At 35.9% G+C, this 18,609-nt stretch overlaps 1 protein-coding gene across 4 annotated transcripts in view; it reads right to left on the reverse strand.

Annotated features, from left to right (window-relative positions):
* AASDHPPT (aminoadipate-semialdehyde dehydrogenase-phosphopantetheinyl transferase) overlaps positions 1-18,609 on the reverse strand; it is a 36,175-nt gene that overhangs the window by 7,357 nt on the left and 10,209 nt on the right. For 2 of the 4 annotated variants that reach the window (XM_033515880.1, XM_015626965.2), the window contains exons 3-5: positions 14,637-14,758; positions 14,051-14,212; positions 7,674-7,751 (exon numbers count right to left, since the gene is read on the reverse strand). In XM_033515880.1, the coding sequence (XP_033371771.1) occupies positions 7,674-7,751; positions 14,051-14,212; positions 14,637-14,758 (362 nt within the window). The other 2 variants (XM_015626968.3, XM_033515881.1) reach the window with 2 other exon arrangements.

Below are 18,609 nucleotides of genomic sequence, written 5' to 3' on the forward strand. Positions count from 1 at the left end.
AAAAAGTTTTGAACAAATCCAAACTTAAACACATCTATTCACTTTTAAGAATCTTTTCACTGACGGCCAAAACTTTTAAAATTTATTATTTGGTCAGAGACCATTACTAAATACTTCCCAGAAACACTGTGTTGATATGCCACCTAGGACAGCAGATCTAATCTAAGACCTAAATCTGAGAATCTGAGAAACAGGACGACAGGTCAATGCTGTTCCACAGGGAAAAGGTCTACCCAGCCACAGTCACTGCTGGGAAAGGCTCATGTGGAACAGAGCCTGTGTTTTTGCAGCTTCTTACTCTCAGGCACATGGTACAATTATGTCAAAGACAGTATCTAGAAAACAAAGCAGATGAAGGAATGGAGCTCTGGAGAAGGAAACAAAAGGCCCTGAGGCTTTTAGATGTAACTGGGACAGAAGAGTGATGGGAGACAGCAAAGATCAGCTCACCTACCCTGGACTGGGCCAACAACTTGACCTAGTGAGGGAAACTGGATCTGTTCTAAAATGGCAGAGGGACTCTGTGATCATTAAGACTATATTCAGTGGAAACGCAAGTCAGTGTTACGGCCTTGTGTAGAGAAAGGGCCCAATTATCCTTTAATCAGCAAAAAGTGTGATGGTGAATTAAAAAATAAATTAATCTTAGAACTGTGAAATCACATTAATTTATTTGTACACACTAGCAACACTTATTTCAGTACGTGCCTCCACAGCACAGATACCCAGAAAAACTTTCTTCTGATTTTAAGAAGGATCATTCACATTCATAAGGAGTCAGAACGTCCTGCTGGCCTTTTAGCAGCATGCTTTTAGCCAAAAATTCTGTAACGATCCAGCTGCTCTTTCCCACTGAGGTAAAAGCAAGTGTAACAATTGTGTCCATTTGCACTGACATGAAACAACCTGTCTCAAGTGGCTCTTCAAAAGGCATTACCATCACCTAACCTTCTTGCTATTAAGATTAAAAAAGAGATTAATCCTATTTTTCAAACAGTTCAGTGTAATTAAAAAACATAGAAAAAAATCACAACATGAGAAACTGCAGTTTCTAGACAATTCTTTAGGAACTACTCTAAACTAAAATTTTATTTCATGGAAAACTAACCAAAACAAACTTTTCTAGGTCTTTCTAATTAGATACAGTCTTGAAAACTATCATATTCCTTGCAAGAAAACCAAGCACAATTTTCTAATTTAACAAAATTGGCTTGTCTTCTACTTACATGCAAGCACAATATTATAAATTATGTCATTAATATTTCTAAAACTCTCTCCAATGAAAGAAAATTGCTTGCTTGAGACACTGCTTCCATGCAAAAATAACTAATCTCTAATATGAAATTAATCCTCTTATCCACAAAAATCTAGACCTGAAATGTCTTTATTCAGCTCATCCCATATTTGCAATCTGATTAACCGTCCAAGCAAAAAAGTTGGCAATTTCAAACTCTCAGGCAAAGCTGCAATTGATGGGTCCAGTGACTAATTGGCATATACTGAACGTCTGTGGATTGCAAATTATTGATTGAAAGTTGAATTTCATTTTTATTAAAGACAAAAAATACATGACTTAGAATTTGTATATAAAATATTCTGTATTTTTTTAAACTTCAGGTTTGAAGTTACTGAACATCTAATTTAGTCCCTGTGGATTCTGGAGGGAAGAATCATTGCTTCACTGATTTGTAGTTTTGGAGGGGAAAAAAAAGTAAAACACTAAAAACTATGATTAGTATGTAGGATGAGAGTCATAGAAATGGAAACAAAAATATTCATCAGCACTGGAAGCAGGAGAGCTTAACAGCATGTTTGAATTCAGAATTATCTACAGCAGAACTCCTAATGTTTGTATAATAGTTGTAAAAATCGTCCTCTCTTGCAAACTTTTCTTCATCTTTGTAATAAAGCATAGATTCAGTAGTTACAGTACAAGTAGATTTTCCTTTTCACGGTGTACACCAGAATACAGGGTGCAGCCTAGTTTTACACAAGCTCAAATTCAATGAAGATCTATGTTTAACTGTAGGACAGAAGGTAATTATTTTTTGTGCAAAGATCATTCTGTTCAGTATGTTTTCTTAAATTTAGATGGACCACATTGTATCTATGATTTCTAGAGAGAAGAGAGAGAGGTAATGGCACAAAACATGATTTGTTTTGAAAGACAACAAAATATTCTAGATGTGCACTCAAGATCTACAGATCTCCAGAATCCTTAATTTCCTGTTAGGCGTTAAAATGTTCTGTCATCAGCTGTTACAAGACTATTTGGAAAAAAAAAGTAAATAGCTTTCTTTTTTCCTTTGGGTTCCCCCCCATGACTGATGCCAATGGCAAGCCTAGGAAAATTGAACTGCTGCTTGGCTTGCATCTATTGCTGAGGGAAAAAAATACAAAAAAGAACTGTTAAAAGACAAATTCTAAGCTGCATACAGGAAGTTTTAATTAAAAAAGGTAAGAAGTGAAAAGACTATGAAATAATTGTAAGTTAATTCCCTGTCTCAAACTATTTTTGGACACATGTAGCTCCAAGACTACTAAGACCTTTTCAGCCTGGCATTACACAAACACCAAGTGTTGTACAAACAGCTGTTGCACCACACAGTAACAGCATAAGAATTTGTACCAATTTTCCTGACTTCATTCATCCATCTAAGAATAAATGAATAATTTTTGTAAGAGAAAAAGCAGTATCATAATTTAAGCTTCAGCATAAGTAAGTATGGAAACACATTTTTATATGCTAAACACATGTTCAATAATAAACAACATTACTGTACAAAGCTTTCTGTTCCTAGCCTGGATAATTACTGAAGTGCAAGAACCACAGGCAAGGAGATGCAAAAAGGCATTTTTGTTTAGGCTTCTCATTCAGAATTCCTTCAGTAAGGAAACATGTCTTCCTTACAATTCCAATGAAGTGTCATGAAAATCAGGTTGTCAACTTAAATAGGGAAAGATAAGTTTAATTTACATATGTGCACTTATTCCCATACTTCAAATTAAACAGGATAACAGCATAAGAACTTTGACAAGTTTCCTTATACACAGTCTTATCTTGAATGTGAACTCTGTTTCACTGGACACTCCTGCTTTGAGCAGAAATTGTCCCAGTATGCAGAATCCTCAGGTGCGACTGGAATACCAGATGCAACTAAATCTTCAAAAGTCAATAATGTAAATTGTGGTTGGTTAGGCTCCATGGAATGGACCTAAAGAAAACGCATATTAGCAAAACATGAATCAATAAATATAAATTTTCTTGCTGTAAAGTTCTGTGTCATGTTTAAACTACACATTGCTTACTGAAGAAGAAAGAGAACATTCTACATTTGAGACTAATGTCACTTCCCCTCATTTAGGCTATGCAGTAACTATTAGAATCATGTAACAAAGCCACACAGAAAAATCGAGTTTTTTGTTGAAACACAGTTCACAAAATTGATGGAACAAGGGCTATAGAATGCTGCAAGTATGACAGAATGACTATTTAAGTCCGGTAAAAAAGAAAAAGACCACCATCAAACAAATTGTACTTCATTTTTCAGCAGATATAATTGACACAAGTGTGCGAGGATTTATTCCACTGGGTGTGCCCATCTGTACTCTTTCTGATACCAATAGTCACTGACGTTTTGCATGCTTCTCTCAGACCTAAGTGCTACTTAAAAACTAAAGTGGTCACAATCAACCTGCAATTCCCCATGTTAAATCCAATTAAATGCAGACTGCGATATTAGAGATGACAGTGTCACAGTCTCCAGGTTAGTTTCATCACTCCAAGAAAAAAAAAACAACACATTTTTAAAGAAGAAAAATATTTGGTTTTTTTTTTTTTCCTTGAGCACACTACTGTGCAGCCTGCTGTATGCAGTCTCCAAATGTAATTGTTTCCAGACAGCAGGGCACATAGTACAGCTTGCATAAATCAAACATAAATATAGCTGATTCTTCTAAATAGGCATTTGCTAGAGTGACATATTCTTAATGTTTAGTATTTCATAAAATTCAGTAGGGCTCCTCTGCAGTGGTGTTACTCAGTACATCAGACAAACTGACTCATTTTTGATGAGCCTGTCAAGGTCTCTCTCTGTGGCAGTACAATCCTCTGGTGTATCAGCCACTCCTCCCAGTCTGGTGTCACCAGCAAACCTGCTGAGAGTGCACTGCACCATCATCCAGGTCATTAATGAAGATGTTACACAGGACTGGACCCAGTATTGACCCCTGGGCACAGCACTGGCCTCCAACCAGACTTTGCAGCACTGTCACCACAACCTGACCCAAACATTGAGCCAGTTTCCAATACACCTCACTGTCTGCTTACCCAGTACTCAGCATTGTTCTAGAAGGATCTCATGAGAGACAGTGCCAGAGATAGAAGGTACTGAAATACAGGTAGAAAATTACCCACTGCTCTAACCTCATCTACTAGGCCAGTCATTTCATTGCAGAAATTTACCAAGTTGGTCAAGCATGATTTTCTTTTGGGGAAGCTAAGCTGACTAGTCCTGATGATTTCCTTGTCCTTTCTGTGCCTGGAAATAGTCTTCAGAATTAGCTGTTCTGCCACCTTTCCAGCAATCATGGTGAAGCTGTCAGACCCATTGCCTGGGTCCTCCTTCTTCCATGTTTTTTTCCAGTCTTTGGGCACTTTTTCCAGTCCCCATGATCATCCAAAGATTATTGAGAGGGGCCTTGAAATGCCAGCTGTATCCCATAAATATTCACTGACTTACACCCATCCAGTTTGCTCAAACAGTCCTTGACCTAACCCTCTTCCTCCAAGGTCACATCCTCCTGCCTTCTTCCTCTTTCATCCCTGCAACCTGGGATTCCTGACAGCCAGCCTTGCTAATAAATACTGATACAAAGGTGGCATTCAGCACTTCAGCCTCTTTTAACATTTATCTTGCTGAGCAAAACCTCTCCATTTGGCTTCTTTGCATTTACAGAAGTGGTTCTTGTTTTGCTTTGAATATCCCTGGGTCAGATTAAATTCTGTTTGGGTTTTAGCTTTTCTAACTTCATCCCTGGATGCTCAGACAGTATTTCTGTATTCTTATGTTACTCATTCTTGCTCCCTCCCTCTGTATGCTTCTCTTTGTATGTCCAAGACTGGCTACAAGCTCCCTGTTCATCCATGCAGACCTTCTGGTCTTTTGCCTGACTTCATATGCAATGAGATGGAACTCTCTTGAGAGTGGAGGGGATGATCCTTTTTTGCTTATATCCAAGTGCAGGAGGTGACTCAGTCCAAGGTCAGTTTTGAGGATTTTGTTATTCCTTTCTGCCATATTAATGAAGATAGGTCAGTAAATAGGCAAAAAGCAAAATTTCTCCAATTCAGTATTTGAGCAGTAGGTTACTATTAGGAATAAATGCAGAGAAAACAAAATGGTTTGTGCTTGCTGCAACAGCACAGAAAAACTCTTAGCTGTCAATGCAGAGTGAAAGTAAAAGAGGCTGAGTCACCTCTCCCTTTATGTCCTTACACAAGTGACATGGTGTTGAGACATTTCTGTTCATCTGACATTTTGGAGAGGTAAAGCTGCAGGAATGGTGCCTAGAGCCATTCAAGTGACATTACAGATGGATACCAAATATGAACCAAGCCTCCGAGCTAAGTAGTTGTTAACAGATGTAGTTAGAACTTCAGCACGTGCTTGTCTGAAGGAAATGTGCCCTGACTGAATGCAGCACAACTCTTGTGAAGTATAGCAAGTGATAGACAGAAGACACTTTATATCCTACACAGGATTTATTTATTTAAAGAATTTTAAACTCAGCCATCTTTTATGGAGACTAACCTCAGATAAATGTCTAGATCTAGGTTAAGAGCACAGATATATGTTCTGTTTAATCAAGCATATATAGCAGTCACTAGCATTTTGATAAGACTCCTGACACTACAGATTTTTAATTACAGTACATTGACATAACAATGGTTCTTTCCTGGGAATTGTAGGTACATACTATCATTTTGTGAAGAAAGCTGAAAATAGATGTTCTGCAAACAGGCCATAATGAATTACTCCTGTGATTGCAGAGAGGGAACAGACACAAACACTGACAACCTGAAACAACTGGGTAACATTTACACACACATTAAGCTAGAATGAACAACTTTTTCTTTTGACACATTTGGTAATAAATAGAATCCTTTTTATGGTTGTTTTACAAAAAAAGAAGGTAACTTTCATTTCCTCCATGTTCCTGTTAGAAGGAAGCCTGAAAAGGCACAGTGCAACAGTACATACATTTTCACTTAATTTCCTTACTCAGAATGAATGAGATCTTGTTCTGCTTAAAATGTCCATTCTTCATTGAACTGAGATAATGAAATTTAGGTCATCATAAGTTTAGTCAGTGGACAAGTAAGCCTTTGAGACTCCTCTTGATTCAAACACTTTTCATCATAACCTTTGATATCATGACTATTTTTATTATGATACGTTTAAGGTAAGTGACCATGATGGTGAAGGTCAATGCTTTAAAATCCTGGACTCCTGTAGAATACTTAGGTAATTGTCTTTTGAAATAATGGCCACGTCTTTTCACTTCAGATTTAGAGTTATCAGTACTCCTGTCAGAAGGATAATGTGCAACCCCACAAGGAACTTAAGTATGAACTGACAAAAAGAATGAACATAATTTCTTTAAAAATATTTGCCCACCAATTTTTCACAATAAATCCCCAGAGGGAGTTTAATATATCTTTTTCTCAGTCTAACCAATACTAGTTACAAGGTCTGACTCCCTTTGTTATCCATGAACATAGACTTTGTTACCATAATAGATAGTAATGCACACTTTCATGCTTTTAACCATTCCTATACTAATTTTCTCTTTTTTTTTTTCTAGTTCCTGGTAGAAACTTTGTATCTAAATAACAGATATTTATTTATCTGTTAAAAAAATATATATTGATGAGAACTAGAAAGCCAGAGAAAAATCTGGCAATTTGTCACACTCTCATTTGCTGAATGTCTGGCTGTTTTGGCTACAACTTGTCAGTCTGCCACTCCCTTAAAATTGACTTTTATTGCTATTTTCACAACTGAGGTCTTTTTTAAATTACACAGAAAAACATGAAAAGCTTTTAAGTAGCTTTTCTCTTTCTCTCAATAGAGACACCACATGGAATGAAGACTAACACTGCTGTTTTTCCCATCTGTTGGTTGTTGTTGTTTGTCTCAAGGGTTATCTTGTCATAATGGTGTTTGAGCAATGGATCTGCTCTGGGATACACACACTGACAGTCGCCCACTAAAATCAAATTGGTGAGGTGTCATACAAGTTTAGCAGTCCAGATTGGTTCACTGTTTCCATTTCCCTCTGTGAAAACCATCTTTCCCACATGAGTACTAGCAGGCTGTGACAAAAATCACTTAATCTTCTCTTGAATGAACACATTGAATACATGCATTACAGACTTGACATTATCTGTTGCTGTCCTCTGAAACTATTTCTCCTTCACAGACTTTTCCTGAACCAGGCACAACAGAACTAGAGGAAACACTTCAGTAATACTGCTTGGTTCTGGTTAATACTGTGCCTAAGATAAGCCTTCTTCTCGGCCCTGTATGCAAGATGACACACTTTTAGCTACAGCATAAGTTTATATTCAAGTGATCACCAAGACATGAAAGTACTTCACAGTTCCTTACCTCAGAATCCTTCTGCACAAATCCCTCCTGTTTCCCAAGCGCCACTGCAACATGATGATGGTCATCCAAGCGGGTTTCCTAGCAAAGATGAAAAATGGAAATTTAAATGTATTTTCTTTGCTCCATTTCCAGAGGATAGACTACATAAGTGTTTAGAGTATGGTTCAGAACAATAACACAAGATCATTCAAAATACTTTAAAATAATGACATTCAAAAAGCAATAGTACTTTTTAGCAGTTTTGTTGGAGAGCTCAATGATGCAGACACATTAAAATGGCTGATGACAGATTACTACAGGTTACCATCACCATTGTATCACCATTTGTAGATATTTGTATTAAAGTTTGTGATCTGAGCATTCCTTTACCAGTCCCTTCTAAGTCTCAAAGCATATAAACCACCTTAGCTATCCTTTTCCAGTGAGATGAACTGTGAACCTCTAGAAAGTATTTTGAAAAACAATCATGTCAGTGTAAATTTAAAACAATGACTCTCTTCTTTTTGGCTTCAGACAGCATGTAAGAGCACAACTTTAAATTCCTGACATAGTCTGAGTACTGCTATGTGTAAATACAAAGCATCATTTTTAGATGTGTAACTATATATTTAGTAATATAGTTTTTACCTATTTAATAGTTTGGTTTGAAAGTGTTTTTTTCTAGAAAGACTACAAATGTATCCTAAACAATATCAGGAAAAAGAACCCCAAAGACTTCTGCTGTTTCTAAATAATGCTTATACTATAGCCAAGCCATAATTCCATTGACTTTTAAAAATTTCAAAAGTACTAAAAATTTTAAAAATGCCTAAGGGGAGGAAATAAAATTTTCCCTCCTTCTTTATTCAAAAGTTTTCATGTAATTTCTGCACACTTTCTAAAGTAGAAGTCAAGAATAACAAGAATTTTACCTAGTAAAGTGATCCATTTCAATATTGCCATTAATCTAAAAACTAAAAAGTCATTAGAATATTCTCCTGGGATATAAGACTGAATCTCCAATTTTAGCTTCCTTGGGAAATATCCTAACTGCACTATACTATAATATAAACAAAGCACCATGATATCCTCCAATTTCCTCTGACAGGTTGTTGGTCACCTCATTTTTCTTCCCTTTTAATCTAAGCAAAACGTCTTTTAGAACAATGGTGACAGTGTGCATCAGGCTTTTCTACAGTTCATCTACTATACAGAATTTTCAAAGGCTTCAGTTGCCAGGATACCATTTCTGTGATTCCAAACCAGCCCCGTGTATGTATGTATGTATATATATATATATAAGGTACCAAGCTGCTCAGCTCAGATTTACTCAGCCCAGCTCAGCCAAGGCAGCAGCTGCTCCTGTTGTGTGCAGCACCAGTACAACTGTAAAGTCGGAGGGATGTTTCTGGCAAAGTGAAAGTAAGTCAAGCATAAAGAATGCTGTCTAAGAGGTAACCACTTAAGAGCACACCTTTCTGTAACTGCCTCAAAAATAAGAAAGACTATGAATGCTTGACCAGGTATTGCTAAACCATTTCTATAGTTCTGGGGTGGCAGTGTTTTGTGTTTTTCTATATCCCCTATTTAATCATTCCATTTTCTGCCCTTCTTTTATTTTTCTTGCATGTCCAGGAGGTCAAAGACAGATTGGAACAGAGGGCACAATGCAGCATATTCAGCAGTGGTTTACACCTGTCATCAGAAGTCTGTAAACAGCTTCAAGCACAGAATTTTCTTTTTGTGAAGTCAATTTATTTTACTTCTTGTATGGGCACCTAAAATCATATTATAGATAGTATTTCACATACTGTTAGCAAAATAATATTTTTTTTTCAGTTCAAAGATGCATTTAACAGGTAGTGACTGTTTATATACAACTTCCCTGCAGAGATCTTCCCCAATGAAAAGTGAATGAAAAATGTTCCATTTCATTTATTTCATGTATCCTCTGTGGTCACAAGAGAGCTTTCAGCATCTTATAATAAAACATAAACTATGCCCTTCATCTATCTTTGCTATTTCAGAGCAATATAAATCCAAATGAAGTACAGAAAGGAACAACTTTCCTGGCCTTTACTAGTGGCCAGCAAAAACCTTAAACAATGGAATTAATAAAACATACTGAAACCATAAAAAACAGCAAATCAACTTGCTTCCCTGGAGATATTGCTATACCAGCTTATAAAATTAGTATTTTAAATGGAAATAGATGATTAAACAAAAAGAGGACAATCATACAGAATTCCTTCAGTGTAGTGTCAAGCATCATAAAGTCACCCCAGGACATGTAGAGAGTTTGTTTTGTTAAGATTCCTCTCTATAAACCAGAAAACATATAATGGACCAAAATTTGTTTTTGTCTGCACACAACAAAAGTGTTACTAGAGCACACTGAGATTTACAATGATCTCGTTTCAAAGACTGAGCAGAATGATGTGTCTGGAATTCAAATCATTATGAATTCACTCAACAACAGCTTAGGATGAATCTGTACCTTCCCAGCCAGCAGAACTGATTGATGAGTGAATCCAGTTGGATTAGCTAGTCTTAGAAATAAAAGTTTCTATTCTTATTTATTCCTGACAATGGAACAGGATTAACTTTTCTTACTGAGGGTGAGAGATGCCAACTACAGTTGCACACCAGCAATTACTAAGTATGTTTCAAATTGACCCAGGTAATCTCTCTTTGAAATTCATGTTCTGGAAGTAATCTATTTGCATATAATATAATAACACCAAGCAAATATTTGGTGTGAAAAAATGCAAAAAAAGTTATTTGTGCAACAGCAGTCCTGCCAGATGATTCTTAATCCCAGACTGAAGTTTAGGATAAATCATGTGTTTCCTGTATAAAATAATTGTACCCACAATGTTGAGGTAGGTATGAAAACAGAAATGTCTTACATCTCAAATTCTTTAATATTGATTCCAGTAAGTGCTACCCAGCTATTCTTCCTGATCAATTGTACACAACAGGGACCAATAAGGAATGGGTCATGAATACATTTAACACTTTGGAAATCACTAAGTAGGAATTTATTTTGCATAATCTCAAAGAATGGTTTACATTGGAAAGGACCTCAAAGATCATCCCATTCCAAGCCCCCTGCCTTGGACAGGGACACCTCCCACTAGACCAGGTTTCTCAGGGCCTCATCCAATGTAGCCTTACACACTTCCAGGATGGGACATACACATGTTCTCTGGGAACACTGTTCCTGTGCCAAGATAGTTCCAGTGCCAATATATTTTTCCATATATAAGATCTGCTACAAATCTACCTAGCTATTTAATCTAGCTATCTTTTCAACTTATATTAACCTCTTTAAAGGACAGAACTTGTCTTAACTGTTTTCAACCAACTTATTTTGTTTCTACTAGAATTAACTACCACTTCATTCTTGTCATAGTAGTAGGCAGCTCATCCATAGCAGGCACCTCAAGCCACACAGCCTCCTCACTGGCACGGCACTATGAGAAACTGGAGTCCTTGACTTTGTTTCAGTGTGTTATCAGAATTATTCTCATCCTAAATTCAAAACACAGCACTATGCCAGCTACTAAGAAGAAAATTAACTGTACCAGAAATGAAACTAGGAAAATTGCCCAAGTTTATTTTCTTCAAAGGAACTAAATGAAGCATATAGAATTACCCATAATAATAATAATCATCACCATCATCATAATGACTCCATCCTAAATCAACACCCTGACAAAATACTTATCACTCTTCACTGGGCTAGCTGTCTTTTAGTTATTACTAAACAAAGCCACCTTTTTAAAATGAAGAAAGCACGTACTGTCTATATGAATAAAGCATATTCAACACATATAGCAGATATATCTTAAAATTAAATTGGTGCTTTTAAAAGAAGCTTTTTTCCCTCCACCTCCTTACAAAACAGCTGAAGGGAATCTGCATAGCAATCTCTAGAGTAAAATGCAAAAACAAGACCCTAAAGCTAAATCCTTCCATCAAGATCAAACAAGAAGAGGCTGTTTCTGATCAACTGCTTTCCATTCAAGCCAAAAATACAGGGAGTGAATGAGGGCAAAGATACTTCGAGCTAAACTAAACCCTTGGTAAAAGTTTGTCAATTACATAACAAAGTAGTTAATTTGGTATTTACAACGAAATAAGCGAAACCTTTCTGCACTGTTCTGAGAAAATTCTATCTTCAATTTGAATTAGCTTTGCTCTGTGAACAGTTACAGGGTGTCTAAATAGTGTCAACTTTGATTTATTCTGATTCATTAGTATTTCTCTTGACCTTTTAGTTGTGACAAGTATAAGGTGGTGGAACTTTTCCTGGTCTTTATGAATTTAAATTTATCTTTACATATTACATGGTGCTTTCTGAGGGAGATTTCAGAATATTTTGTGTAATTTAAATGGATAAAATCCCCTTTATTTCTCCCTTCTATTTTTAGTAAATTAGGTTCTCTTTAAAACTGAAATGAATCAATCAAAAATATGTGATAATTGAATTTTAAACAGTCTTGGCCTCTTTTATAATTTCCTTTCACTAAGACATTGTCAGTTCTGGAATGTAGAAGTTGAGGTCATTATATTTTTTTATTTGATAGAAAAAGCTCCCTCAAGAAAACTTGGCACAACAGGAAAAGGCTGTATCAGTAATATGTAATCTTACAGGTGACTCAGTGTCTGCTTTTGGGTGACTCTTTCAGATTTCTCAAAATTACTGTTTTCAACTAAAAAGTTATTTCAAAAATCTGATGAGATAAAAGACTTTTCTAAGTAAGAAAACAGACAAAATTAAAATAAACTTGGGAAGAGTCAAAAAAGTAAAGCAGTGCTTAATTTTAGGCTTTCTGGAGATTGGCAACTGAAAAATATTTTACTTATTAATTTTTATTAATGTTGATATTTAAATGAAATTATATCCCAAATGAGCTTGTATTTAAAGGAACCGTGATATTAAACCTTTTCTTTGAAATACAAGAATCTGCCTGATTATAATGCTGCAGGAGGGCAAGTGTGGAATTGGAGACATGCCTCAGATGAAAACTGCATGAATGTTCTAGCAGTAATTACAAAATAATAAGGAAAATTTAAACAATTAGAAAGCAATGAAGTATTACAAGGAGCTATCTGCATCATCATCTTCAGGCTATTTCTGTCAATCAACCACAGGCACATCAAAGACCAAACTTAGGAGTTCCAGAATTCATTGAAGACAGGTAGATGTTCCCTTGGCCATGGCACACTGCAGTAATACAGAAAGCATTCTGGTACAAGACATATCACAGGCTTTCCCAATAACTTCCTTTGCCAGTGTAATTCCAACTAGTGAATTTCTTGACATACTGATATTGCTATACTATAAAGGAATTGAGTAAGAGGGCTGATTTAGTATGCATAGACTTGTAACACAAAACCAAATGTGGATAGGAATGCTGAATAAAGGAATGGACTGTGAAGAAAGAAACTTACACTCTGAAGTTAAACATTACTGGAACAGTCATTCTTTCATACCACATGCACAGAGTACGTGTAGTTTGTATACTAAAGAAAATAAACATACAGCAGAAATTTGTCATTTAGACAGCTATATTGGAACAGCTGTCTCCAACAATGTAGATATTATCAAAATGCAAATATGTATTTGAAACTGAATAATCTCACTGAAAAGTGCACTTGACAGTTTGTTCCATTTTTTGCTTTGTTTAAATGGTTGAAAAAACATGCCTCTGGGTTATAGAGAAACAGGATTATGATTCAATTTGTTTTTAAATCTTGTTTTTTCAGGTAATTAAGTATTTGAGATTATTATGAATCAGAATCATCTGAGCTGGAAAACACCTTTAACACCAGCAAGTCCAACTGTCAGCCCAGCACTGCCAGGTCTACCAGTAAACCACGTCCCTAACAGTTCTTTGCCTACATATCCTTTAAACTTTAAACATGAGATGATACTGATAATTTCTGATCAAATCTGAAAGGATAGATGTTTCAGTGGTAATAATAACTTTGAAGAAGGAAAACAAAAATCCAAGACTCAGACTATTAAGACCAACAATTCTAGACTAACTGATGAAGAACTTTAGAATCTTAGATTTGTTTAAAAAAATCAAACCTGAATATATTTCTGTGAACTTTGTGCCTACCTTAGGATGACCTTCCCAGAGTGCAGGAAATACATTCCAGGCACATGAAAAATAAGAAGACGTTACAACAAATCCATCTATGGGGTGTTCTTGCAATCATAAAAAAAAATGCTGCAGATTTCTATCTGAAGATTTGATTAATATAAGCTCAATGGAGTTATACAGAATAAAGATGTGAAGTTGCAATTAAAGAAAAAAATCAAATATGCAATGCAACCATAAGGAGTTGGGACTGCTTATCACTAGTGAAAACATGTTCTTTACCTCAAATGTCCACTCCTCTTCTTTTTCTCCATCCAGAAGCATTTTTGTCTCCTTATACACCTTCCCTATTTCCAGTTGCAATGGAGACACATTAAATTCAATTCTTTGCAAATTAAAGCCGATTCCAACTCCAATGGCCTTTAAGAAGCTTTCTTTTAAGGCCTAAAAGACACATAAAATGTATTTTATTTATACTGGCTGTAAAGTGTTTTTTAAACTCTATTTACTCTTCTATAAACATTACTTCTGAGCACACATTGCAGACAAAATAAATTTAAGACTTATACTACTCTAAATGTGAAGGTAGACTGATGAAATTATCGAGAGAAAAAGTTATCAGCATAGTTTATACCCAGCCTAACTTGCTGCATTAAAATAAACATGCAACTGAAATTACTCAGTGGCACATACAGATATGAATGCTTCACCTTGTTTGTGGTGGGTTTGATGATCTTAGATGTCTTAACAGCCTAAACTGTTCTATGATTCTATGCAGCTACAAAATGATTAAATTTTTACTATAATGAAAATAATAAATTGTATAAGAATGTGAACATTTGAAGACTTTAAATAGGAAAAGGATTACCCAGTGCCGATAAAACATATCCAGCTGCATCCATTCATTACTCATAGACTTGATTACATCCCACTCCGTTTCAGTAAACTGTCGCTTCATTATGTGAAAGAAATTTGGAATTGAGCTACTACCTATAAATTAGACAGAGATATTTACATCAATTTTAATGGAATACTAATAATAAGCAAATGAATTACCTCACATTATTACTCTAGAAAAAACTCGTAAAGAAAAAAAAAATTTATGAACCAATTCTGCTGCACAATTTGAATTTATACAGCCTCAAAGCAGCAAGATGATGATTGTTCAGGACAGTATTTTCAGCATTCTCTAAAAGGGAAAGTATTTAACCAATGACGATTTTATATAAACATAAAAAAATTATATTCAGCTACAAAAGTAGCATATACAGTCTCTGGCATCTGACAGCTTCATCTAGTAACATTTTATAAAATAGCATGCTGTTTGTCAAAATTTATCAAGCTATTCTGCCTCCCACCCTTGGATGCTGGGATACAAAAGAAATACTTTTTTAAGCACTTGTAGAAGCTAGTAGAAACTTGCAGAATTTATCACATACACATTAAACTATTCGGATTGGATTTACTCTGGAATAAAAATGGGGGTAGAGAGGTGCCCATAATAACTAAGAAATATACCAAGGGAAAAAAAGTCCTCCAAAAAAACCCAGCCTCAAACCACCAAACCTTCAAATCTTTAGATTAAGTTTAAGCTTCTTCTAAAAATAATCACAGATGTGTGGCACTGCAGTGGCTCTTTGGGGGCTACACCACTTTTTCCCACTAGTCTAAATTTACCTTGTAGAAGACATTGCAATGTGTGGTTATACTGATTAATGGCATTTCTATAGTACATTGAAATCTATGGACCTTGTTACATACCCACAGCCTATGTTAATCAGTATCCCTGCAAGCATCCAAGTCCAACTGGGCTTACAGGTGGCTAAAGAGACAATGGCAGAAAACCTATTTTCTTTAGTAGGGATAATAAAAATCTGAATAGAGACAATTCCACATATTGAGACAATTTCTCTGATAGGAAACTCAATGTTCTTACTAAAAATAAAACATTAATCATATTTAATCCAAAACATTTTCTCCCTCCCAATACCATGTTATTTTGAAAAACCCATTCACTAAATAATTGCTTAAAATGCAGATTCTAACTGTAGTTGTGCCAGTAATTCTTTGAGTTGACTGAGCAAGGAACTTTCCTTTTCTATACTCATATTCCCCATCCTAAACCAGGGGTAAAGGCATTAAGCCTTCTCTATAAAGTGGTTGTCTTCTACAGGTATCTAGGCAGCAAGTAAAAACAGGTATTGGCAGCAGTAATAACTGATCTGAACAAATTAATGTTACACTAAAGCACACATTCAGGTTTTCTCACAATTTCCAAACCATTCTGCAAAGTGTTATCTGACATGAACATCCCACAAGACAAGGAAGTGACATTTCAGAGACTCCCTGAATTGCATTTTAAAGTAAACATCTTAAGACAATTTTGTTGAAAGTTGCAGCACTAAGCTAATGGAACAATCCAGAACAATCTAAGGACAGGACTAACTTCCCTCTGGAGTAGAAGAAAAAAGCAACCACAATGTTAAGTATGCTTTGATGAATTACCGAGGCAAATTCTATATTCATCTACTTACACAATCCAACTTCCCTGAAGCAATAAAAAATAGGAACAAAATTTGTTGAACTTGGAGAAAGGTATTTTCTTTCACCTCTGTGTTTGTATGACCCATTTTACAATACTACAATCAAATAACTACATTCATTAATACCTGCTCTAACAAATCCATTTTTTTCCCCTTTCTCTCTTTTCTTAAATATTTAAGACAACAGTGGTGATGCTTCAGCCTGTTCTTGTGAGTAAAACTACAAAATATTCCAGAATGTCCTGGTGTACCCTTTGTCCTCTATTAGTTTCAGAGAGCTCTCCTCCTTTCAATAACCCAGGACTAACAGAGAAAACCATCCAAGACTATTCACATTATGCTACCTTCAGCACGTAAAGGCATATAAAGGCTCCTGCACTGTCAGTCCAGCCATCCCAACTTTATCACATGTGGTGAACACACTTGATGCTTAAGCCATTTAGTACAGCAAGCACATATCAAACTCATGTGCTCCTACAATTTCTTCCTCATTGTTCACCCCTTTTCTTGTCCTAGGCTTCTTCAACTGTTCAGCTACCCTTCTCAACACTCATGTTCAAATTCACACAGTACTTTCCCCTCCACTCCCACTCTGTCACACTCCTCCTCTGAAAAGCTCAGGCACTCTGTCCTTAAGTGCACCCCCTCCCTGTTTCCTTAAGGCAGTATGTTTGCTTTTCTCTGAAGAATGGATCAGAGGACTTAGGACCACTATTCTCCACAGTTACTTGCAGTACCACAGCCTGCCTAGTCCATTACCCCATATTTGCTTCAGTATCAGAGACAGACAGATTCACAGAACCATGGAGAAAATGTAGGTTGAAAAGAACCTTTGGAGACCACCTGGTAAAACCTTCTGTTGAAAAACAGAGCCTTATGTTGGGTTACCCAGGGCCCTGTCAAGCAGAGTATTTCACCCTTTCTCTGGGGAACCTAGTCCAGTATCCTGCTGCTCTCATGGTAAAGACTTGTTATATAAAGACAGAACTTCCCCTAAAGCAACCTGAGCCTTTGCCCTGTTCCTGTGCACACTCTTGAAGACAGCTATGTACATCTGCTCTGCAGCTACATTTCAGGGAGGCTGTGATTAGAGTCTTCTCTTCAGAACTTTTAACTCTTCAGGTTCAACAAGCCCAGCTCCATCAGCATTTCTATGTAAGTCGAGTTCCCTGACCCTCTAATCATCTTAGTGGCCCTTTGCTAAACCCCCTCCAATTTTCCCATGTCTCTCATGACACAGGAGATATGAAGGAGACAAAACTAGAAGCAGCAGAAAGTTTCTGTTTAAATGCTATGTTTTTTGCTTTTACTTTGATTTAAAAAAAAAAAAAAAAGCCTCAAGTGTACTTGCCACAATTTATAAAAAACTTCCTTTGAAAGAACAGGAACAAGTCCATATAGCAATTAATTATTTGGTTTTAAATTTGCATTTTTAAGGTATCTCCCCCTTGTCAAATAGTTTCAGAAATAAACTTACAAGTATTTCTTACTTGCCTATGTCAGGAGACAGAGATCTTCAAAATAACAAACTAACTCCTTTTAATGTTGACCATTAATTATAGTGCCCGCTCTGATTTTAAAATACATTCCTTGTTAATCAACTTTTAAGTACGTTAGCTCCTTAAGAATATGAACTGAGTAATCTTTCAAAAATTGCATTCTAGTAATTAAGAATAAAATCTAAACCTGAAGTTAGGTCTCTTCATTAAATTAAAAGCACACAACACCCTGGAAATTTCAGGAAGAGTTAGGAGAGGAAACAGCAAGTGATACTAGAAAAAAAACACCAATATTAAGCCTGGAAAGTAAACATGCCATATGCAGGTAAGTGTGTGTGTTCACATGTGTGCATATGTATCTGCACTTTGGATTTTTTGCATGAGCTATTTACGTTAATACATAATGCCATGTTTTCCATTGCAATGACAACTGGGTTTCTGTTAAATTTTTTTAAAGACGAGGCAAAAAATTTGCTTTGCATTTTCACTGTAGAACAGTAATGCCACAGACCAGATATAAAAGAGTGGTTTTAAGAAGAGGCAGGAATGAAGAATAAGAAAACAGACTATATTCTCTAGTCCTTTTTGCAAATGCACTATAGAAATAGTACAGAAATACAGCATAATTTCCCCCCATTTTTCTACCTGCTAAAGAATTCCAACAAGATGCATCTGTAGGAAGATAAAAGCAATCAGAATTAAGATACATGTAAATTATGATGCTATTAATAGCAAAAATTACTACCTATAAGGCTAATACAGAAATCTTCATACAATTTTTTAAATTTTTACAAACACC

Source organism: Parus major, chromosome 1, assembly GCF_001522545.3.
Source record: "Parus major isolate Abel chromosome 1, Parus_major1.1, whole genome shotgun sequence".
Classification (NCBI taxonomy): domain Eukaryota; kingdom Metazoa; phylum Chordata; class Aves; order Passeriformes; family Paridae; genus Parus; species Parus major.